The 25587-nt window shown below is 45.5% G+C and overlaps 1 protein-coding gene across 1 annotated transcript in view; it reads right to left on the bottom strand.

The window, feature by feature from the left end:
• Positions 1-345: 345 nt before the first annotated feature.
• LOC115140236 (methylcytosine dioxygenase tet3-like) overlaps positions 346-25587 on the bottom strand; it is a 70357-nt gene continuing 45115 nt past the window's right edge. Inside the window, 9 exon segments of the mRNA XM_065026755.1 lie at positions 346-6094; positions 6097-6975; positions 7336-7696; positions 7922-8059; positions 9979-10068; positions 10266-10416; positions 11147-11355; positions 12062-12155; positions 17692-17782. Of these exon segments, the coding sequence (XP_064882827.1) occupies positions 5307-6094; positions 6097-6975; positions 7336-7696; positions 7922-8059; positions 9979-10068; positions 10266-10416; positions 11147-11355; positions 12062-12155; positions 17692-17782 (2801 nt within the window). The 3' untranslated portion in view covers positions 346-5306.

Genomic DNA, 25587 nt, shown 5'->3' with positions numbered 1-25587 from the left:
GCTTGAGAGGATCTGCAGACAAGAATGGGAGAAACTCCCCAAATACAGGTGTGGCAAGCTTGTAACCCAAGAAGACTGGAGGCTGTAATCACTGCCAAAGGTGCTTCAACAAAGTACATAGTGAAGGGTCTAAATACTTATGTAAATGTGATATTACATTTTTGTATTTCTTAAAACGGTTTTTGCTTGTCATTGTGGGGTATTGTGTGTAGATTTATGAGGGGAAAAAACTTTTAAATTGTTTTTAGAATAAGGCTGTAACGTAACAAAATGTGGAAAAAGTCAACAGTTCTGAATACTTTCTGAATGCACTGTATATAGCAAAAATGTTGATCATAACACTAATTATTATTATATATTTTTTTATTATCTCGTAACATAAAACAATATTGTGGCTTGTACCACATACATTATGTATTCACATAGTACACCATACAGCTACAAAGAGAGACTGAACAAAAACAAATCTTTTTTTTCTTTTTTTTTTAACATACTGCATACTTGACATGAAAAAATAGAACCATGAACAATCTTTAAACTCAAAAAGGAATGTAGCTGCCAGATGTGATGTTTTGTTTATTTGGGACAGGATATAAGCCTGAGCCCAGATTGAGTCCACCCTAAACCCAGCTTGATTCCAGCTTGGAAGAGTGGGCAGATGGGGTGATCAATGAAGATCAGTACTGAGAGCAGAGTATACATCCTGATAATATTTGTGTGTGTGTGTGTGTGGGGGGGTGAGAGAGAGAGAGAGAGACAAAGTATGGGATAAAAATTGATATGTGAAGTGTGTATATGTAGGGAGTTAGCGAGTGTATAAGTATGTAAGTAAATACGTCTATGAGGGAGAAACATGCAGGTTGGGGTTTATTGTCATAAGTCTTGCCCTGGATGCAGAATTGAGCTGTTTCCGCTAGATGGGCCAGCTGCAAAGTCAAACTTTGCTATATCGTAGTAATGTTTGAAAACAAACATTTGCTTTTTGGTCTTCAATTTAGGTAAGGGTTATTTATGCATTAGGGTTAGCAGTGTGGTTAAGGTTAGGGATAAGGTCAGGTTTAAAATCAGATTTTAAGACTTTGTGGCTGTGCAAGCTAATGCACACCCTGCAGAGCTGCCTCCAGTACATGAGTCATCTCAATAAATGCCAACCTGTGAGAAACATAGGGAGGGAGTATGCTCGTTGTTCCAATATCTTAACATTCTCCCATCACCATAAAAATGTACAACATACCCAAAAGAGTCATGTATAATAGCTTCCAGCACATACACTGCACCAAGTTTTTAATTAAGATAACAGTCTGTTCACTTCAATATAATATGATTCTTCAATCCCCATACCAGTTAAAGCGAGAATAGAGTCCCTTTTCAAGTATCTTATGTGGACAATGGATTAACAAAAGTTGTGTATGAACTGTGTGAGTAGTTCAATTCAACAGTTTTCTTTTTTTTTTTATTACCTTGAACATGAATGGGAAATTCCCATTAAATCAGCACCGGAGCAGTTCCATCATTGAAACTGCAATATTCAAAGAAATAGTTTATCTTATCATGCTAAGAGCTCAGACAAATATCAGTGATATAAATCATGTCTCCCCCCCCCCCCCCCCAGTGAAGTTAGGGAGTAGCACCATAGCATTAGCCTCCCCAAAAATGTTGTACAAATAAAATATTAATATGCAGTATATATGATCAGCACCCATTATTACATAGATCATAAATATGACTGAATCATTAGAACTGTGTGTCGATCATGCATTGACGCTATTAAAGGGGAGTTTGTTCTTACGGTGGGAATAGAATAGCCATATTCCCCAGGTCCCTAAATTAGTCAAAGTCCTGTTGGTCATGTCTGTGACAATCAACTACAACCAACAAAAGATATTACAAACTAAACTACCAGTTATTATCTGGTGTCTTCCATGAATACACTGTACCTTCAGTCTGGTACTACAAGTGTTAAGTTGTCATGGTTCTCCATTACTGTTACATCTTTTACTACTGTTAAAATCACTATCATTGATAATACCACATTAAAAACAAGTTACGGTGGTGACAACCTCTCACCTCAGTCTAACACAATGGACAAGACAGATTGCTGGGGCTACACCTCACCTCTGTCACTAGAGTTCTCTCATACAAGCACTTCTGACAACTTTGATTCGGCAACGGTTTGATTCTTGTGTTAAAAAACAAGAAATACTTCGTTTCTCATTGATTCTCAGTGTGGAATGGCTAGATATCATACTCTGGCTTATAAATGGCCTGATTACTGATTACGTCAATCTTTTCTCATGAAGGAAGGGTGGCTGGTTGGTTGCTGTCAGAGGTATCGTGTAGTACAGTACTTATGAAATCAGGACAGCAGTATTGAGTATACATCTGCAGACATAACAACACATTGGAAATCACTGAGTTGTTTTCTGTTACTAAAGGCTGTCTGGCAAACTGACTGGACTAAAAAGCCTGGAATCATTTATGATTTAGTCATTATCCCTCAACAGTTAAATAATCTTACCTAAATATTTTAAATATGTACATTTTTTTAATCTCTCTTGGGAGAGAAAAAAAAGAAAAAAAAAGTTTAAAAAAGTAAGCTTCAAGTTGTCAATAATCTGTTCTCTTTTTCTCTCAATGAAATCAAGATTAAAAGTGCTTTTATAAAATATTTTCTTCTGTATGTACAATTTCTATTAGCTATAACAAAACAAAAAAACAATAACAACAATCATCCTCATCATTATCATGTAATAAATAATAAAAAAGTGGATTAAAATGAGTTTGTAGAGCACATGGGGAATCTGGACTAATATTCATCATGTTCCTCTGACCTGTGCCTGTGTGTGTGTTTGTAGCGTTTTGCAACCATGACCAGTGTCTCGGCAACGTTGAGGTATAGAGAGCTCTAACTCGACCACTTCATAAGCACCAAGATTTCTCATCTCAAAAGTGAGCCCCAAGCAGGCTCTGGCTCTGACACGCAAGCAATGCAGAGGCAGCCATGATTGGTGAATAAGGATTTACTGGCTCTGTCGTGACAGTGTGTGCATAGAGACAAACCTTGCTCTGCTTCAAAACGAATAACAGCACCAGGCAAAAGCAGGACTCACTGACTGAGCCCTTTGTGTGTCAACATGTGTAGGGAAAGCACCAGTGTGTTTAGGAGTGCATTTCTGTCCACACACTATTCCCATCAATGTCTCCGGTTTCAGGATAAAGGGCTTGCGTGGCCCGTGCTGCCTGTGGTCATTGGAAGGACCAGACTTTGGCGGCCATGCTTCCGTCGTTTAAAGCAGTAAGGCTGGATGACAGGAGCTGTGCTGGCTGGATGACAGGAGCTTTGTGTGTGTGTGTGTGTGTGTGTGTAAGTGAGAGTTAGTGTCTGTGTGTATCAGTGCACCATTTTACAGGGGTCAGTGCTGCCCTCTTGTGCTTCAAATAGAAAGCACTCACTAATCCCCACAGGAGCCATAGAACTGGAGGGATCTCTCAACCAACACCTGAAGGAAGATGAGGACTTCTACTGCCGGTTGTTCTCACTCTACATCTATGCTATAAGAGCAGCCTTATATTCAGCATCTAGTGCCTGTTGTTCTCACTCTACATCTATGCTATAAGAGCAGCCTTATATTCAGCATCTAGTGCCTGTTGTTCTCACTCTACATCTATGCTATAAGAGCAACCTTATATTCAGCATCTAGTGCCTGTTGTTCTCACTCTACATCTATGCTATAAGAGCAGCCTTATATTCAGCATCTAGTGCCTGTTGTTCTCACTCTACATCTATGCTATAAGAGCAGCCTTATATTCAGCATCTAGTGCCTGTTGTTCTCACTCTACATCTATGCTATAAGAGCAGCCTTATATTCAGCATCTAGTGCCTGTTGTTCTCACTCTACATCTATGCTATAAGAGCAGCCTTATATTCAGCATCTAGTTCTTGTTGTTCTCACTCTACATCTATGCTATAAGAGCAGCCTTATATTCAGCATCTAGTGCCTGTTGTTCTCACTCTACATCTATGCTATAAGAGCAGCCTTATATTCAGCATCTAGTGCCTGTTGTTCTCACTCTACATCTATGCTATAAGAGCAGCCTTATATTCAGCATCTAGTTCCTGTTGTTCTCACTCTACATCTATGCTATAAGAGCAGCCTTATATTCAGCATCTAGTGCCTGTTGTTCTCACTCTGCATCTATGCTATAAGAGCAGCCTTATATTCAGCATCTAGTGCCTGTTGTTCTCACTCTACATCTATGCTATAAGAGCAGCCTTATATTCAGCATCTAGTGCCTGTTGTTCTCACTCTACATCTATGCTATAAGAGCAGCCTTATATTCAGCATCTAGTGCCTGTTGTTCTCACTCTACATCTATGCTATAAGAGCAGCCTTATATTCAGCATCTAGTGCCATGAAGAAGAGATGAATGGAGAGACTGATATGATCTCTGTAAAAGGGATAAAGATCAATGAAGCACCACAGCAGTAGAGTGAGGCGGATCAGTGGGAGTAAAAATGGAGAGAGAAGAACCCTTCTCTTCACAACAAGGCAGACAGGACAGGAGTTGGTTTAAAAAAGGCTATGTGGGATGGTTCAGAGAAGTTTCTGTGGGTTTCTCTTCCCTCTTTTGGTCAAGACTAATGATTCAAATGTAAAACGTGTATGTCATGCTTGTTGGAAAGACCGTCTTGAAGAGCCTTGCAGTGCTGAGAACGGCCTTTCTCCAAGTACAGTTACAAACATTTCAAAAGCCAAAGAAAAAAAAAAGAAAAGGGCAGATTTACAGAAATATGGGAAAAAAGCAAGACAGACCCCTCGGTAAAAAAAACACAACATAAACAAAATAATAATTAATAACAACATGAAAAAACAACCACATCAATAAACAAACAAATCAAATCAGCATCTTCATAATAATAATAATAATACCTGTAATAACAACATTGACAGTAACAATAACAATCGTAATAATATTGATAATAATAGTAATAATTAGGAGGATCATTAAAATTCTATGAAGAAGGAGAAGCAATGGAGTCCCTCCCGCAGAGGAGAGAGAAAGAGCACCACAGGCAGTGTGTCTGTCTGGTCCAGGGTCGGGCACATACTGCTGCCTGACATGAGGTAAAAAACAAACAAAACAAAACGAGGATTCAAACCAGTAGTCCCCCTCCTTCCAGCCCAGAGCACCAGAGTGAGAAAACAGAGCAGGAGGAGGATGGAGATACACAGGACTAAAGGAGGGGTTGTCTGCTCAGCCCGCTCTCCCTCCACCAGCCTATGTGTCCGTCTGTCTGTTCATCATCACACAAAGTGGCTGTAGGGCCCAGTGAGGGTGGTAAAGGCATAGGGGGACACAGTGACCGTGGAGGTGGTGTGGTGGGTGGAGGCCAACCGCGTCGCCATCCCCATCACTGGCCCCTCCGTGGTCTGGCCAGGACCTGGGCTGGCCCCTCCTGCCGTGGCCCCCAACTTGCGTTTCTTCCCAGGTTTGATGTCCTCGTAGGGCAGCCCCAGTAGTGCTGCCTCCTGCTGCCTCTCTCTAGCCCGCTCCGCCAGCATCTTCATCTTGGCCTCCCAGAGCCACTGGCCATGGCAGGGCTGGTTCATGTTCTTGTGCTGGTAGAACACCAGGGAGATGCGGGTGGGGTGAGAGCGGTCGGGCCTCTTGAGCGGCGTGGTGGCGTGCAGCTCACGCCGGGCACACTCGATCAGGATGGAACCGTGGGCGGGTGCCACCGCCACCCCTCCGATGCTGGGGTCCAGGAAGTTATGCTCGCTGTCCGACCACTGCTCTTCCTCGTCCAGGTCGCGACCTCTCTGGCTCTCGACGTCGCTCGGGGTCTCAGCCCGGTTAGGGTCCCAGCAGGCCTCTGGGGTTGGAGACTGTGTACCTGCCATGGATCCTCCAAAAGACTTCCAGGCCTTCTCCTGGAGACCTAGAGGGGTCGAGCCCCGACTCTCGCCCGCTTTGGAGCAAATCTTGTCGGGGAAGCCTCTGGCAGGGCTAGGGCAGTACCCAGCAGGAACCATGTCCATGGGGCAAGCCTTAGGCTGAGGGCTGGGAGCAGGGCTGTCCCAGTGGCGGGGGTGCCGGGGTGTGGGGAAGGAGAGGGTGACGGGGAGGGAACAGGGGAGGCCTTGGGGGTGTTGGGGCCAGGGTAAGAGTTCCATTGCTGGGGGTATGGGGAGGTCTGTTGTGGGGGATACTGATGCTGCTGTTGGGCGTATGGAGATTGGGAAGTCTGGTGAGGTCCCTGCTGGTGGACCTGCTGCTTGTCTGAAGTGAAGGGAGCCTCCAGGGGGCATGGTGGTTGGGGGTTGCCTTCCCAGCTGCCTGATACCATACTCCCGTTGGGCTTGTGCCCGGACCAGGGCCCTCCAGGCTGTTGGGTGGGGATGGGAGTGTCGGGACAGCTCTGGGTATTGCCCCCCTCACACACTGGTACCTCCATGGGCTCCTGCTTGATGACAGGGGTCCCTCTGTGAGAGGGCTCTGAGGAGACTGAGGAGGGACGTGATTGGTTGTAGTCAGGCTGGTGGGGGTGTTGGTAAGCATTGCATTGGTGTTGGTTGGCTGGGTCTCCATGCTGCTGCTCAGGGAGGCCTGGGCCTGAGTAGGAGTGTGCCAGCTTGGCCTGGAGGCTCTGAATGTCTGGCTTCTTGTCCACAGGGCCGGGGGAAGCATTGTGCCCTGCGTGATGCCAGGAGCTGTTACGGCCCTCGTAAGTGAGCTCACGGGGGAAAAGTGTGTTAGGGTTGGGAGGATAGTTGTAATAGCCGTAAGGCAGTGCTGAGGGTAGATTGGGGTGGTAGCCATTGACAGGACCTGGAAGTGTAGGGGGCTGGCCATTGGAAGGGGGGCCTCCCCGTGTGCAGTAGCCAGGGTGGGAGGGGTAGACGTGGTAGGGGTATTGGCACTGGTCCACTGCCTCCTTCTTTATGGTGGGCTTCACCTCCTGCTTAGGGATCACTGTGGGGGAGAGTAGGCAGAGGAGAGAGGGGTGATAAGACATGAGATAATCACTTGCCTCTGCACAAATCTGTGGTTTTTATGGTTCACTTGGTTGGAGTTTTACTTAGAACACCAGTAGTGGGTTTGATTCCTGAATTGGCTGCATACTGTATGCTGACTAGCTATAAGTCTTAACCCCGAGGTCAGCTTGGATTAAATATACTCTCCTCCTATGACCATATTATTATCGTCATATTGTAAAGTTGGCTGGAGTTTTGTTTAAAACACCTGAGTTCTGGGTTTATTATTAGCATAAAGCTCACAACACTCATGAAGCCACTCTCCCATGTTTCTAGTAGAGTTCAGGGGTTATCTCGCCTTTATTGCCATGCTGTCTGACAGGGGAGCCAGCGTGCCGGACCTCCGTCTTGATCACCGTCTTATCCGGCGTCTCCGTGGGCGTTGGCAGCTGCTGCTTGGCCTTCTTCTTCTCCGAGGCGCGGTTCTTAGCGTCCAGGCGGCGCTGGCGGCAGGACTTGGCGGGCTCAGGCAGCTTGCGGACCTCACGGCGGAAGTTGCTAAGCCCCTGAATGGCGCCTGTGCGCATCTTTTGCCGCTGACCCTCCTCGCTGCCAAACTCGTCTGTGAGGGCGGCCTTGTAGAGGGGAAGTACATGGAGCTGCTCGTCCTCTGGGATCTCCCCCACTGTACGGTTGTCCTCTTTAGTCAGAGTGCACACCTTGGGGAGGGGGGAGGTTAGTGTGGGACACTCACTGTCTGTACCAATCCAAACAGTCTCTATACCACCATACGCCCCTGCCACACATTCAAACACACACAGCAGAGCATCCATTCGATGTCCACACAAAGAGAGGGAAAGAGTGAGAAAGAAGACAGACTGGAAGCTATTAAGACAGTGACAGAGAGTGACAGAAAGAGAGAGAGGTAGGGCTGTGTGTCGTACCACAGTGCAGCCGTTGTAGAGGTTGTGCTGGTCCTTGTGAGCGTGGGCACAGAAATCCATGCAGGCGGTGACACCAGAGAAGGGCCGGCCCTCCTTCAGACCCAACCTGCAGTCTGGAGCCGTCACCTCATTCTGACACTGAGGGACAGGAGAGGGTACACAGCAAGGTAAGCATGGGAATACTCTACAGACTATGTGTAACACTCATATCATCCTTTAGTTTCTAGTTTGTACTTTTGGGGGGAAGTATACCAAGTAATTCTCCAGTAGAGTGTAAAACTACTGAGGGACACGGGGAAGAGGATGGTCAGCATGTCAAAGGACACCATGTTACACAGACTATACATTCTGACACTGAGGGACACGGGGAAGAGGATGGTCAGCATGTCAAAGGACACCATGTTACACAGACTATACATTCTGACACTGAGGGACACGGGAAGAGGATGGTCAGCATGTCAAAGGACACCATGTTACACAGACTATACATTCTGACACTGAGGGACACGGGGAAGAGGATGGTCAGCATGTCAAAGGACACCATGTTACACAGACTATACATTCTGACACTGAGGGACACGGGGAAGAGGATGGTCAGCATGTCAAAGGACACCATGTTACACAGACTATACATTCTGACACTGAGGGACACGGGGAAGAGGATGGTCAGCATGTCAAAGGACACCATGTTACACAGAATATACATTCTGACACTGAGGGACACGGGGAAGAGGATGGTCAGCATGTCAAAGGACACCATGTTACACAGACTATACATTCTGACACTGAGGGACACGGGGAAGAGGATGGTCAGCATGTCAAAGGACACCATGTTACACAGACTATACATTCTGACACTGAGGGACACGGGGAAGAGGGTGGTCAGCATGTCAAAGGACACCATGTTACACAGACTATACATTTTGACACTGAGGGACACGGGGAAGAGGATGGTCAGCATGTCAAAGGACACCATGTTACACAGACTATACATTCTGACACTGAGGGACACGGGAAAGAGGATGGTCAGCATGTCAAAGGACACCATGTTACACAGACTATACATTCTGACACTGAGGGACACGGGGAAGAGGGTGGTCAGCATGTCAAAGGACACCATGTTACACAGACTATACATTCTGACACTGAGGGACACGGGGAAGAGGATGGTCAGCATGTCAAAGGACACCATGTTACACAGAATATACATTCTGACACTGAGGGACACGGGGAAGAGGATGGTCAGCATGTCAAAGGACACCATGTTACACAGACTATACATTCTGACACTGAGGGACACGGGGAAGAGGATGGTCAGCATGTCAAAGGACACCATGTTACACAGACTATATATTCTGACACTGAGGGACACGGGGAAGAGGGTGGTCAGCATGTCAAAGGACACCATGTTACACAGACTATACATTTTGACACTGAGGGACACGGGGAAGAGGATGGTCAGCATGTCAAAGGACACCATGTTACACAGACTATACATTCTGACACTGAGGGACACGGGAAAGAGGATGGTCAGCATGTCAAAGGACACCATGTTACACAGACTATACATTCTGACACTGAGGGACACGGGGAAGAGGATGGTCAGCATGTCAAAGGACACCATGTTACACAGACTATACATTCTGACACCGAGGGACACGGGGAAGAGGGTGGTCAGCATGTCAAAGGACACCATGTTACACAGACTATACATTCTGACACTGAGGGACATGGGGAAGAGGATGGTCAGCATGTCAAAGGACACCATGTTACACAGACTATACATTCTGACACTGAGGGACACGGGGAAGAGGGTGGTCAGCATGTCAAAGGACACCATGTTACACAGACTATACATTCTGACACTGAGGGACACAGGGGGAGGAGGATGCCATATCCAAGAGCAACCTGTTACTACACACAACATATCAAAAACGCATAGCATCCTGCAGCTTGTGTCGTTTACTATTGGAGGGATAGTCTACTATTTAGAGGGCTCTGGCGCTATAACTTAACAGCTGCAGCTAGGTGAAGGTGGGTGTGAAGGCAGGTGTTACCTGGTTATTGTATGCCTGTGGGGCCAGCTGCTTGTACAGGGGAGCCAACTCAGTGGCCAGATCCTGGAAGTTATCCCTGAGTTGATCCTCCTGACACACACACACACACACACACACAACAGGTCAGCATAACCACATCAGTAATAGTTTTATCTTGGTGTGGTGCTGTCAATAATATAGCAGTGCTGTGAAGGTGGTATCAGAGTTGTGTTCCACAAGCCCGTTCTCCACAATTAAGGTGCCACCAACCTCCTGTGAGATAGACCATAGATCTCGTGGTCCCTTACCTCTTGGGGGTGGTCTCCTGCCAGTCTGAACTTGCGGGGTGTTTTGCTGCGGGCGTACTTGCAGCCGTTAAAGTACATGCTCCAGGAGCAGCCGAAGGAGAAGGAAGCTCCACAACTGTCAGGGTCCTTGCCTTGGCACGCACACGTACGACTGCAGGCAGGCAGGCCAGGGGAGACATAGAGCACGAACACAGTCAGCACCACTCAACGAACACAGTCAGACACTGACACAGTCATCTTCATCATTCTGGAACAGATGCCTCAGTGAATATCAGTAAAAAATTAAAAAAGGATAATGAAGTGATCTGCAGTCCAGAAGTAGAACTAGAATAACATATCAACTTATTATATTATTTCAATCTACAACAGTGATTATCATGCACAGATGTTTCGGCTGAAAGCCTCCCTCAGTGTGCCATCTAAATGGCAACGCACTGTACTGTATAGCCTCCTCAAGTTTAATGCTAATTTAACAGAAGAACATGAGCATATTCAGATGAACCTGTGCTGTCACTTATTCAGATGAGCCATGGGCCTGTGCTGTCACTTATTCAGATGAGCCATGGGTCTGTGCTGTTACTTATTCAGATGAGCCATGGGTCTGTGCTGTCACTTATTCAGATGAGCCATGGGTCTGTGCTGTCACTTATTCAGATGAGCCATGGGTCTGTGCTGTCACTTATTCAGATGAGCCATGGGTCTGTGCTGTCACTTATTCAGATGAGCCATGGGTCTGTGCTGTTACTTATTCAGATGAGCCATGGGTCTGTGCTGTCACTTATTCAGATGAGCCATGGGTCTGTGCTGTTACTTATTCAGATGAGCCATGGGTCTGTGCTGTCACTTATTCAGATGAGCCATGGGTCTGTGCTGTTACTTACTCGTCGTTGAGTCCACAACGGCGGCTGGTGGGGTTGCCGAACTTGGTGATGGTGGCGGAGAGCTCTCGGTAGAGCTTGTCGCCTAGCGCCCGTGGCACGCCCTCCCACGCCATGATGAGGATGATGATGACAGCGTTGGGACAGTGGTGACCTGGCCGGGGACGCACCAGACACAGCAACTTCTCTGTCTCACTGCCCCGACGAATCACCTGAGATGAGGAGAGGGGGAAAGAGAGAAAGGGTGAGAAAGAGAGAAAAAGAAAGAGAGAGAAAGAGAGAGAGAGAGAAAGGGTGAGAAAGAGAGAGAGAGAGAGAAAGGGTAAGATCAACACCTGTCTTGTCTTCCCCCAGCTCCCTCCCGCCTTGTGTCTATATTGTCACTAACAACCTGTCTTCTCCTCTACTCTCTCTATAGTGTCTGTTTTGAATCCATAAAGCCATTAGCAGGGTGTCAGAGGGAGTGACAGAGGTGGATAAACCCAACTGGGAGGGATAGGGACCAGGGAGACCCCCTGCTGGACCCCCTACTGCTTTATTGTCTGGGGGTGAGGCTGTGGTGTCTGAGAGGTTGAGTCTGTGGTGTCTGAGGGGGTGATGCTGTGGTGTCTGAGGGGGTGATACTGTGGTGTCTGAGGGGGTGATACTGTGGTGTCTGAGGGGGTGATACTGTGGTGTCTGAGGGGGTGATACTGTGGTGTCTGAGGGGGTGATACTGTGGTGTCTCTGGGGGTGATACTAGTCTGTTTGTGCTACCATGCCAACCATTTACACTTATTTTCATGTTTGGCTTGACAATGACAACAGTGGAGTTGGCAAGAGCCCAAACAGATCTGAGACCAGGCTAGTATTGTTTAGGGTGGTTAGGCTTGATTTGTTCTGTGAAAGGTATAGGTTCAGTTTGTAACTTGTACTCACCCACTTGGCAATGGGACATCCCTGAGAGCTCTTGCCTTCCCGGCCGGTATAGACCACCTTCTCAATACGGATAGCATCTCCCTTCTCTCCATACCTACACAGAGAGACAGACAGCACAGTGTGAGTGTGTGTGTCTTACTGAACACAACAGTTTAACTGTATTGTATAGTGTTCATTATAAACTGGGTCGTTTGAGCCCTGAATGCCGATTGGCTGACAGCCGTGGTATATCAGACCGTATACCACGGGTATGACAAACCATTTATTTTTACTGCTCTAATTACATTGGTAACCAGTTTATAATAGCATAAAGGCACCTTGAGGGTTTGTGGTATATGGCCAATATACCACAGCTTAATCAAATCAAAATCAAACTTTATATTTGTCACATGCACCAAATACAACAAGTATAGTCTTTACTGTGAAATGCTTACTTACAAGCCCTTAACCAACAGTGCAGTTCAAGAAGAGTTAAGAAAATATTTACCAATTTACCAAGGAGACTAAAATAAGAAGTAATAATAAAAAGTGACACAATAAGAATAACGAAAGCTATATACAGGGGGCACTGGTAACAAGTTAGTGTGCGGGGGTACAGGTTAGTTGAGGTTATTTGTACATGTATAATAAACAGCAAGATAATAAACAGCAAGTGGCAGCAGTGTACAAGGGGGGTCAATGTAAATCGATGGCGATTTTATTAATTGTTCAGAACAGCCCTTAGCCATGGTATATTGGCCATATAACACACCCCTGGTGCCTTTTTGCTTAATTATAAAACTTTCACATCGTGCCTAAAAACACCCCTTAGCTGTGGTATATTCACAATATGAGAGTTGGACGTGTCTTGTCAAACAAAGATACCACAAGCTGGCTGACCCTGGCTGGCCAAGAGGAGTGTTCACAGAGGCGTACAGTAGCAGCCAAAGACCAACATAATCAGACCTAAATCTGACCTTAACCGTAATCCTTACTCCAACCCGAGCTGACAAGGTAAAAATCTGTCGCTCTGTTCCTGAGCAAGGCAGTTAACCCACTGTTCCCTGGGCGCCAAAGCGTGAATGTTGATTATGGAGGCCCCCCGCACCTCTGAACCAGAGGGGTTGGGTGGAAGACACATTTCATTTGAATTTCAGTTGTACAACTGATTAGGTATCTGATTAGGTATCCCCATTTCCCCTTCCCTTAAAAACTTTTAGGGTCACATAGAGTGTTTCTTTGTAGTCTTAAACAAATCTACTTAGAAACAAATGTATACACCTCACACACATTGTTATGGGCTTAAAAAAGAAGACACATTTACCCTGTCAGATATAATATATTACATTTTGAATTTGCATCCCAATATTACACTTTATATACACTGCTCAAAAAAATAAAGGGAACACTTAAACAACACAATGTAACTCAATTACACTTCTGTGAAATCAAACTGTCCACTTAGGAAGCAACACTGATTGACAATACATTTCACATGCTGTTGTGCAAATGGAATAGACAACAGGTGGAAATTATAGGCAATTAGCAAGACACCCCCAATAAAGGCGTGGTTCTGCATCTGCAGGTGGTGACCACAGACCACTTCTCAGTTCCTATGCTTCCTGGCTGATGTTTTGGTCACTTTTGAATGCTGGCGGTGCTTTCACTCTAGTGGTAGCATGAGACGGAGTCTACAACCCACACAAGTGGCTCAGGTAGTGCAGCTCATCCAGGATGGCACATCAATGCGAGATGTGGCAAGAAGGTTTGCTGTGTCTGTCAGCGTAGTGTCCAGAGCATGGAGGCGCTACCAGGAGACAGGCCAGTACATCAGGAGACGTGAAGGAGGCCGTAGGAGGGCAAAAACCCAGCAGCAGGACCGCTACCTCCGCCTTTGTGCAAGGAGGAGCAGGAGGAGCACTGCCAGAGCCCTGCAAAATGACCTCCAGCAGGCAACAAATGTGCATGTGTCTGCTCAAACGGTCGGAAACAGACTCCATGAGGGTGGTATGAGGGCCCGATGTCACAGGTGGGGGTTGTGCTTACAGCCCAACACCGTGCAGGACGTTTGGCATTTGCCAGAGAACACCAAGATTGGCAAATTCGCCACTGGCGCCCTGTGCTCTTCACAGATGAAAGCAGGTTCACACTGAGCACATGTGACAGACGTGACAGAGTCTGGAGACGCCATGGAGAACGTTCTGCTGCCTGCAACATCCTCCAGTATGACCGGTTTGGCGGTGGGTCAGTCATGGTGTGGGGTGGCATTTCTTTGGGGGGCCGCACAGCCCTCCATGTGCTCACCAGAGGTAGCCTGACTGCCATTAGGTACCGAGATGAGATCCTCAGACCCCTTGTGAGACCATATGCTGGTGCGGTTGGCAGTGGGTTCCTCCTAATGCAAGACAATGTGGCCTCATGTGGCTGGAGTGTGTCAGCAGTTCCTGCAAGAGGAAGGCTTTGATGCTATGGACTGGCCCGCCCGTTCCCCAGACCTGAATCCAATTGAGCACATCTGGGACATCATGTCTCGCTCCATCCACCAACGCCGCCACGTTGCACCACAGACTGTCCAGGAGTTGGTGGATGCTTTAGTCCAGGTCTGGGAGGAGATCCCTCAGGAGACCATCCGCCACCTCATCAGGAGCATGACCAGGCGTTGTAGGGAGGTAATACAGGCAGGTGGAGTCCACACACACTACTGAGGCTCATTTTGACTTGTTTTAAGGACATTACATCATAGTTGGATCAGCCTGTAGTGTGTTTTTCCACTTTAATTTTGAGTGTGACTCCAAATCCAGACCTCCATGGGTTGATGAATTTGAATTCCATTGAATAATTTGTGTGTGATTTTATTGTCAGCACATTCAACTATGTAAAGAAAAAAGTATTTAATAAGAATATTTCATTCATTCAGATCTAGGATGTGTTATTTTAGTGTTCCCTTTATTTCTTTGAGCAGTGTATATCACAGAAGACTGAAATATAACAAAATCGTTTGACATTTTGTTTAAATATTGTTTAGTAATTTTGAAATTATGAAAAATATTAATAACATTCCACCCATGAGGCCACTAGAGGGCGATTTGGTCATTTGACTTCAGAAAAGGGCTACTCCTAACCCTTACAGTAACCCTAGCAAGCGGTTGCATTTCAACAGAGTTTGTTGATATACTATCTGCTATCTAGAACCTAAGAGTGTGAGCATCTGTAGATCATTTATAGGGGACTATCCAAATAAAGTGCAACCACACGAATGTGTGTTTGCTCGGTGTGTGTATGTGCCTGGTTACGTTCTGGCGTGTGTCTCTCTCTCTGCACAATGTGCAGGGGGGTTGGATTAACTACCAGCATTACTCAGATGTTCACCCACAGCTCACCACAGCTCCTCCCTGTGTATCATACATGTCACGTTGATAATGTCACCCCTGAGCGGGTCTACTATGGTGGGACACATGTGGCTCTGTCCTGAATGGGAACTCATTCACCAATCACCAGCCAGTCGGAAGGAGTGGGCTTGGCCTCCATAGGGGTGGGCCAATGGGGTCAGAGGTGGGTTCAGGGGTCGGGAGAAGACTATAGAGGGCTTTAGTTCTTAAGTCACCTCTCAAATACAAACAAAGAGGGATCTTCCCCTCTTCTCCTCAGCCATCCCCCTCATCTGCTACCCCGCCCTCTCGCAGGAGAGTGATGAGTCACTGGTCAATGGAAATGATCCTCTGTTACTATAATTGCCAGTCACTCTCGACGCCGGTCCCCTATACAACAATGTATGGAACATGCACTAAGCAGCCCCCCCCCCATGTTTAGTCAACAAAAACACTGATCCCAAGACATTCCAGCTGCCAATGAACCTGTTTTGTCAGTTGAGATTTCCCCGACTTTTAGGGTACTGAATTGGTCAATGTGATTAAGTAGCTACTGTACGTAATGTTTCCATTCACTAGTTTCACGTTACAATACTCCCAAGAGAAAGCCTCAAACCGAGTCTATTTCCTAATGCAAATGTATCCCTGTTTGACTCTCTCTCAATTTCTCCCCCCTTCTTTCTCCCATTGCTCTCTACCGCTCTCTGTTCCTCTCCTCTGTCTCTTCATCTCATCTCCGTCTCCCCCCTTCTTTCTCCCATTGCTCTCTACCGCTCTCTGTTCCTCTCCTCTGTCTCTTCATCTCATCTCCGTCTCTCCTCTGATTTCGCATTTCAGTCATTTAGCAGACACTCTTACCCAGAGTGATTTAAGGAGCAATTAGGGTTATGTGCCTTGCTCAAGGGCACATAGACATATTTTTCACCTAGTTGGCTCTGGGAATCGAACCAGTGACGTTTCGGTTACTGGCCCAATGCTTTAAACCGCTAGGCTACCTGCTGCCTCTCTCCTCATCTCCTTTCCTCTCCTCTCCTCTCCTCTCACTGTGCCTATCCCTCTGTTCTGTCTAATCAGCTGATGCTGATAGTTCCTGTTCCTCCTATTGGATTCTGGGTCAGGGATTCCCTGGGGACAGGATCAGAGGAGTGGGGAGGGGAGAAGGGGATGGAGAAAAGGGAGAGGAATAAAGAGAAAGAAAGGGAGGCAAGGAGAGAGGGAGGGAGAGAGAGTGATGCTAGCTCAAAGCTGTGGGAGGGTTGGATGCCAAGACAGCAGGCCATAGCCAGCAGCTCTGGATAACCTCCTGTTCACAGGCAGAGGTGACAAGAGAGGGAGAGGAGAGAGAGGGAGAAAGAAAGGGAGGGAGAGGAAGAGAAGGACAGAAAAGGAGAGATGGAGGGGGAAAGGGAGAGAACAGCTAACTCTGTTCCAGGAAAATCAGGAGATTGCCATCAATAGTTTTGTGGCTATAATCTAGGGAGCTAAAATCCCTGAACAAGCACACTACATCAGTATTCTGTAGTGTTTCCTCCACCCATCTATTCCATGATATTTCCCTTCAGGTTAAGGCTATTTCAGTCCTTGCTTCTTTGCACTATGTCTTATCTATAGGGAAATACACTACATATACAGAAAAGTATGTGGACACAGCACACAGCTATGCAATAAAACATTGTCAAAAGAATGGCCTTACTGAAGAGCTCAGTGACTTTCAACGTGGCACCACCTCGGTCAACTGTAAGTGCTGTCATTTTGAAGTGGACACGTCTTGGAGCAACAAAGGCTCAGCCGCAAAGTGGTAGGCCGCACAAGCTCACAGAACGGGACCGCTGAGTGCAGAAGCGTGTAAAAATTGTCTGTCCTAGGTTGCAACACTCACTACCGAGTTCCAAACTGCCTCTGGAAGCAATGTCAGCACAAGAACTGTTCGTTGGGATGAAATTGGTTTCTATGGCTGAGCAGCCGCATACATGCCTAAGGTCACCATGCGCAATGCCAAGCGTTGTCTGGAGTGGTGTAAAGCTCGCCGCCAACGGTCTCTGGAGCAGTGGAAACGCGTTCTCTGGAGTGATGAATTACGCTTCACCATCTGGCAGTCCGATGGACGAATCTGGGTTTGACGGATGTCAGGAGAAAGCTACCTGCCCCAATGCATAGTGCCAACTGTAAAGTTTGGTGGAGGAGGAATAATGGTCTGGGGCTGTTTTTCATGGTTCGGGCTAGGCCCCTTAGTTCCAGTGAAGGGAAATCTTCGCTACAGCAAGTCTGCTCCAGAAGTCTCACCTGGTCTCCATCAGCTCTCGTATGGAGGCCACAGTGGGCCCGGAGCCCAGGTGATTGTAGTACGGACCCTCATCCTTCTCCAGGACTTGCTCTGGGAAGAGGAGAGAGAGAGAGCGAATTACAAAGAGTTCACAATGCAATATAGTACACCTCACATACTCACATTCAACCACATACTTTTTTACTTCGTCACAATAATATCTGTATTATTTGGATTAGTGCAGGGCTGTTCTGTGACATTTAATGTATCAGAAGTAGTAGTGATTGCTTATTCATATCTAACAGGCCATGGAAACCAAGAGGGACCATAGATAGGTGTGACTGAAGATAGATGTAAAGCCACACACACTTCCTCTAACCTGAAACTGACTATGTTATGACTGGGGTATAGTCGGGGTGGGGGCACTACATTAGAACCAAGGCTGTTTGAGGGAGTGAATGAATCAGTGTGTGTGGTGTGTGTGTGTTTAACTCTTCTTGTGGGGACCAGAAGTAGTAGTAAACAAACAAACATTTGACCAACTGGGGATATTTTGTTAGCCCCTGCAAGGTCAAATGTTACTTCTACAGGGTTTGACAGTTAATTACTTCTCACGGTAATTGACGGTTAATGAACATAAACATGTTTAGCATCTCCAGGCCTCCACACATACAAGCCAGTGATGCATGCCTTCGGGACACCTACGTTTAAAAAAGTCTAATGAATCAATTTAATAACCATCACAATAAATCCAATATTTATTTTAGTCAGGTCTAAAGAAACATGATATGAAGAAAATGTATTTCAGGAGAACAGAATATGAGTCGGCCTACTGTATGTTATCTGGCTAAGCTCCATGCCATAGGCTGTAGGCTTGTTCATTCAGCTGACAAGATATGCTTAGAAATCCCCTCCATTAGTTTAATTTTATATGATTTTATAGTAAGAAGAATATAATTGAACTTCGCTGAATAAAATAGAAAGTATATTTTTCCCATTATGGAGCGAGTGCACATATGAAGTGGCTATGTTGAGCGTAAAAGTGATCATTTGAAACAGGTCCTATAGGGTACGTTAGATTTAGAGTTATTTGGCAACTTTAGTTGTTAATGATACAAACCTTCGAATGTCTTAGAAATCAGAACATACAGTATATGGGCTACATGATGTGGCTATTGATGGTTTGATAAAGTAGCAAAAAAAAGGTTGATCTCTGTTCCTTGTCTCAGGCTGCACAACTGTTCTCTCAAATATTCATATTTTCAACCATGAGACTGTTCTCAATTTAATCTGGTCTTTACTAATATGTCAAACTAGTTGTGATTTATAATTGGCAATTATCAAAACGGGCAGAAACAGGGGCAGGGGAAAAAAGACCAAGCATATTCTGAAAGTATTCAGACCCCTAGACTTTTTCCACATTTTGTTACATTACAGCCTTATTCTAAAATGTATTAATAAAAAAAATGTCTCAATTTACACACAATACCCCATAATGACAAAGCTAAAATAGGTTTTGAGAAATGTTTGCAAATGTATTAAAAATAAGTATTCAGACCCTTTGCTATGAGACTCAAAATTGAGCTCAGGTGCATCCTGTTTCCATTGATCATCATTGAGATGTTTCTACAACTTGATTGGAGTCCACCTGTGGTAAATTCAATTGATTGGTCATGATTTGGAATGGCACGCACCTGTCTATATAACGTCCCACAGTTGACAGTGCATGTCAGAGCAAAAACGAAGCAATGAGGTCGAAGGAATTGTCCGTAAAGCTCCAAGAGAGGATTGTGACGAGGCACGGATCTGGGGAAAGGTACCAAAAAATGTATGCATCATTGAAGGTCCCCAAGAACACAGTGGTTTCCATCATTCTTAAATGGAAAAAGTTTTGAACCACCAAAACTCTTCCTAGAGCTGGCCGTCCAGCCAAACTGAGCAATCGGGGGAGAAGGGACTTTTTTCAGGGAGGTGACCAAGAACCCAATGGTCACTCAGACAGAGCTCCAGAGTTCTTCTGTGGTGATGGGAGAACCTTCCAGAAGGACAACCATCTCTGGAGCACTCCACTAATCAGGACTTTATGGTAGATAGGCCAGACGGAAGCCACTCCTCAGTAAAAAGGCACATGACAGCCCACTTGGAGTTTGCCAAAAGGCACCTAAAGGACTCTCAGAACATAAGAAACAAGATTCTCTGGTCTGATGAAACCAAGATTGAACTCCTTGGCCTGAATGCCAAGCGTCACTACGGTGAGGCATGGTGGTGGCAGCATCATGCTGTGGGGATGTTTTTCAGCAGGTAGTGACTGGGAGACTAGTCAGGATCGAGGGAAAGATGAACGGAGCAAAGTACAGAGAGATCCTGCTCCAGAGCACTCAGAACCTCAGACTGGGGCAACAACCCTAAGCACACAGCCAAGACAACACAAGAGTGGTTTCAGGACAAGTTTGATTGACCCAGCCAGAGCCCGGACTTGAACGCGATCAAACATATCTGGAGAGACCTGAAAATAGCTGTGCAGCGACGCTCCCCATCCAACCTGACAGAGCTTGAGAGGATCTGCAGAGAAGAAATGGGAGAAACTCCCCAAATACAGGTGTGCCAAGCTTGTAGCATCATATCCAAGAAGACGCGAGGCTGTAATCGCTGCCAAAAATACTTCAACAAAGTACTGAGTAAAGGGTCTGAATACTTCTGTAAATGTGATATTTCCGGGCGGGTTTTGTGGATAAATTTGCAAAAAAAAAAAAACGAACAATCTGTTTTTACTTTGTCATTATGGGGTATTGTGTGTAGATTGGTGAGGAAGTAAAACAATTTTAATCCATTTTAGAAGAAGGCTGTAACGTAATAAAATGTGGAAAACGTCAAGGGGTTCGAATGCACTGTATCATTTGTATTCGCTATTCCAGTGCATGGAGGCCGCAAGCTTTTCCGCCAATCCGTTTTGTAGGCTACTTTGGTTTTATAGCGGAGCATGTGCTTAATATGAGTAGTTAAGCATTAAATATAAGAACATGTATTTCACTCCATACATCAACCTCTATTTGAGGAGCATGCTCTCGCTGCCTGACAGGGGATATTCCAGTCAAACTCCGTATGCCTTGGGCTCTCCAACCCCTTACCCATGCTTCATTTTGGACACTAAACATATACGACATGACCAAAGGTTTGTGGACATCAGCTCATCGAACATCTCATTCCAATATAATGTGCACTCCTTTGGAGTTGTTCCCCTCTTTGCTGCTACAACAGCCCCCACTCTTCTGGGAAGGCTTTCCACTAGATGTTGGAACATTGCTGCAGGGACTTGCTTCCATTCAGCCACAAGAGCATTAGCGAGGTCGGGCACTGATGTTGGGCGATTAGGCCTGGCTTGCAGTCGGCGTTCCAATTCATCCCAAAGGTGTTCGATGGGGTTGAGGAGGTCATGGCTCTGTGCAGGCCAGTCAAGTTCCTCCATACCGATCTCGACAAACCATTTCTGTATGGACCTCGCTTTGTGCACAGGGGCATTGTCATGCTGAAACCGGAAAGGGTCTTTCCCAAACTGTTGCCACAAAGTTAGAAGCACAAAATCGTCTATAATGTCAATGTATGCTGTAGTGTTAAGATTTCCCTTCACTGGAACTAAAGGGCCTAGCCCGAACCATGAAAAACAGCCCCAGACCATTATTCCTCCTCCATCAAACTTTACAGTTGGCACTATGCATTGGAGCAGGTAACGTTCTCCTGGAATTCGCCAAACCAAGATTTGTCCGTTGGACTGCCAGATGGTGAAGAGTGATTCATCACTCCAGAGAACGCGTTTCCACTGCTCCAGAGTCCAATGGCAGCGAGCTTTACACCACTCCAGACGACGCTTGGCATTGCACATGGTGATCTTAGGCTTGTGTACGGCTTCTCGGCCATGGAAACCCATTTCATTATGCTCCGAACTATCAGTTCTTGTGCTGACATTGCTTCAAGAGGCAGTTTGGAACTTGGTAGTGAGTGTTGCAACTGGCCTACCACTTCGCGGCTGAGCCCTTGTTGCTCCCAGACGTTTCCAATTCACAATAACAGCAATTACAGTTGACCGGGGGAGCTCTAGCCAGGCAGAAATTTGGTAAACTGACATGATGGAATGCAAGTCACTGACCTCTTCAGTAAGGCCATTCTACTGCCAATGTTTGTCTATGGAGATTGCAAGCTGTGTGCTCAATTTTATACACCTATCAGCAACGGGTGTGCCTGAAAAAGCAGAATCCACTAATTTGAAGGGGTATCCACAAACTTTTGTATAGTATATTTACAACAGTTTAGTGTATTTAGTGTAGTTTAGTGTATTTCACCAGACTGTTGACAGCCCGTCAGCGTGCTCAAGAAAATAATAAAGGAGAGAGAAGGAGATGGAAACTCATGATGGTGAGATATTCTGAACAGCTAAAGGTAATGTGTCACCCATTTCATTATGAAAATAAACAATTCCCTATTACTAGGCTATTCAAAATCAAATACAAATTCACTTGTATAGGCTATAGACCAAATATGTACCCCAGACATGTTACATCCGTTAAGTTTGATGTTTTTCTGCCATGCGTAACATGTGATAGGCTTTGCATTTTGGCACAATCATCATTTTAATTCAGATTTTTTTTTTTGTGGTGGTGGGGGCTTTGGCTAATAAACATGATATGCCTAAGATCTAATATGCATATGGATGTTTTGAATGAATCATCACATCAGAAAACGCTGTCAATTTCGTTGTTAGGCTTTGAAACAACATCCACAACAATCATGTTTTACACCGTTTCAAACTGCTGTTGAACTTCTTTCTTTAAATTGATCATCACAGTGAGGTAAGTTTTAAAAGTAAGATAGGCCTACTGTTTTGATGGTACGCTTTTGATGTGATTTTCAATAGCATTTGCACTGATGTCAGTGGTTAGATGGACAATAGAGCCCTGAGTACCAGGCAATTAGGACCTTGATGGTCATTAGCAAGTTGGGTACTACCGAAGAATTACTGATTACTGTAACTCAACGGTCACGCAAAACTTTACTGCGTTCATGACTCATGATTTCCGGTGTGGTGGTAATACGGTCACAGCAACAGCCCCAGTCAGGTTACACATGGGGTGTTTCAGTGTGGTGTTGTCAGGGGAGTGTGTAGGCTTCACTATGGAGGCCCGTTGTCTGGTGCCCTTGGCTTTTGGTAACAGCCAACAGCCTTACAGCACAGCAAGTGTTCCCTGCATCTCTCCGTCTCCCTAAAGGGCTTTATTGGCATGGGAAACATATATGTTTACATTGCCGAAGCAAATGAAATACAAATGTACAGAAATGTACAGAAAACATTACTACATTCACAGAAGTTCCAAAGGAATAGAGACATTTCAAATGCCATATTATAGGTATGTACAGTGTTGTAATGATGTGCTAATAGTTAAAGTACAAAAGGGAAAATAAATAAACGTAAATATGGGTTGTATTTACAATGGTGTTTGTTCTTCACTGGTTGCCCTTTTCTTGCTGCTCTGATGGCATACCGTGTACTCTCATGAGTGTCAGGTTCTTGTCCAGTTCTGACATTTAGGTCGCCACATACTAGTACATGCCCCTGGGCCTGGAAATGATTGATTTCCCCCTCCAGGATGGAGAAGATGTCTTCATTAAAGTATGGGGATTCTAGTGGGGGGATATTTTAATTTTTTTATTTAATTTTTTATTTCACCTTTATTTAACCAGGTAGGCTAGTTGAGAACAAGTTCTCATTTGCAACTACAACCTGGCCAAGATAAAGCGTAGCAATTCGACACATACAACAACACAGAGTTACACATGGAATAAACAAAACATACAGTCAATAATACAGTAGAACAAAAGAAAACAAAAAGTCTAATATACAGTGAGTGCAAATGAGGTAAGTTAAGGAAATAAATAGGCCAGGTCGATGAATATGGCTGCACTCTTATCGATGGCGGTTATGATGTCGTTTAGAACCTTGAGCGTGGCTGAGGTGCACCCATGACCAGCTCTGAAACCAGATTGCATAGAAGATATGGTGGGATTCGAAATGGTCAGTAATCTGTTTGTTAACTTGGCTTTCGAAGACCTTAGATACAGGGTAGGATAGATATAGGTCTGTAGCAGTTTGAGTCTAGAGTGTCACCCCCTTTGATGAGGGGGATGACTGCGGCAGCTTTCCAATCTTTGGGAATCTCAGACGATACGAAAGAGAGGTTGAACAGGCTAGTAATAGGGGTTGCAACAATTTCTGCAGATAATTTTAGAAAGAGAGGGTCCAGATTGTCTAGCCCGGCTGATTTGTAGGGGTCCAGATTTTGCAGCTCTTTCAGAACATTGGCTATCTGGATTTGGGTAAAGGAGACATGGTGGGGGCTTTGGCGGGTTGCTGTGGAGGGTGCCGGGCAGTTGACTGGGGTAGGGGTAGCGATGTGGAAAGCATGGCCAGCCGTAGAGAAATGCTTATTGAAATTCTCAATTATAGCAGATTTATCGGTGGTGACAATGTTTCCTAGCCTCAGAGCAGTGGGCAGCTGGGAGGAGGTGCTCTTATTCTCCATGGACTTTACAGTGTCCCAGAACTTTTTTGAGTTAGTACTACAGGATGCAAATTTGTTTGAAAAAGCTTGCCTTAGCTTTTCTAACTGCCTGTGTATATTTGTTCCTAACTTCCCTGAAAAGTTGCATATCACGGGGGCTATTTGATGCTAATGCAGAATGCCACAGGATGTCTTTGTGCTGGTCAAGGGCAGACAGGTCTGGCGTGAACCAAGGACTATATCTATTCCTAGTTCTACATTTTTTGAGAGGGGCATGCTTATTTAAGATGGTGAGGAAGGCACTTTTAAAGAATAGCCAGGCATCATCTACTGACGGGATGAGGTCAATGTCATTCCAGGATACCCCAGCCAGGTCGATTAGAAAGGCCTGCTCGCAGAAGTGTATCAGGGAGCGTTTGATAGTGATGAGGGATGGTCGTAGACCCATTACGGATGCAGGTAATGAGGCAGTGATCGCTGAGATCTTGATTGAAAACAGCAGAGGTGTATTTGGAGGGCAAATTCGTTAGGATGACATCTATGAGGGTGCCCGTGTTTACTGATTTGGGGTTGTACTTGGTAGGTTCATTGATCATTTGTGTGAGATTGAGACTTAGAAAGTAATACAGAACTCTGCAGGCTATCTTTGCAGTAGATTGCAACACCGCCCCCTTTGGCAGTTCTATCTTGGCGGAAAATGTTATAGTTAGCAATGGAGATTTCAGGGTTTTTGGCGTTTTTTCTAAGCCAGGATTCAGGCACGGCGAAGACATCTGGGTTGGCAAATATAGGTAGCACACAAGGACATTTTTCTCTGTTTACATCATTTTCTTATTAATTTCCAGCCAGATGTGAAATGTTCCTGTTGTGACTAATTTAATAGAGTGGGTTAGGTCTGCTCTATACCAAATTAGCATACCCCCTGAGTCTATTCCCTGTTTCACACCTGGTAGTTTGGTGGATGGGACTACCAGCTCTCTGTAACCTAGAGGGCAACCAGTAGGTCCGTCTCCTCTATACTATGTTTCTTGTAGGATGACAATGTCTGTATTTCCAATTTCTTTGGTGAAGTCTGGGTCCTGCTCTTTAGACCAAAGGCAGATGACCTCAGACCTTATTTACTCCAGGATGAGATGGAGAAGGTTTTGTGTTTCATAGTGTCTAGTGTTGTTTTCGTGTGGTTTAGGCTGGGACCATTACAGTAGGTGTGAGCCGAGCATGTTGAGCATCTGCTACATACCTCTTAGGTCACGGGATGGTGTTTGGGCGGGTGTACTAGTGGGGTTGGGCCTGTTGCTCTGCTCACAGCCTGGGCATATGTGCAACTTTTATATTGAGGTCCTTGCTGGGGCAGAAGGGGCATAA

Source organism: Oncorhynchus nerka, linkage group LG13 (genome assembly GCF_034236695.1).
Source record: "Oncorhynchus nerka isolate Pitt River linkage group LG13, Oner_Uvic_2.0, whole genome shotgun sequence".
Classification (NCBI taxonomy): domain Eukaryota; kingdom Metazoa; phylum Chordata; class Actinopteri; order Salmoniformes; family Salmonidae; genus Oncorhynchus; species Oncorhynchus nerka.
The sequence above is the reverse complement of the archived record's forward strand: the minus strand, read 5'-3'. Positions and strand labels throughout refer to the sequence as shown.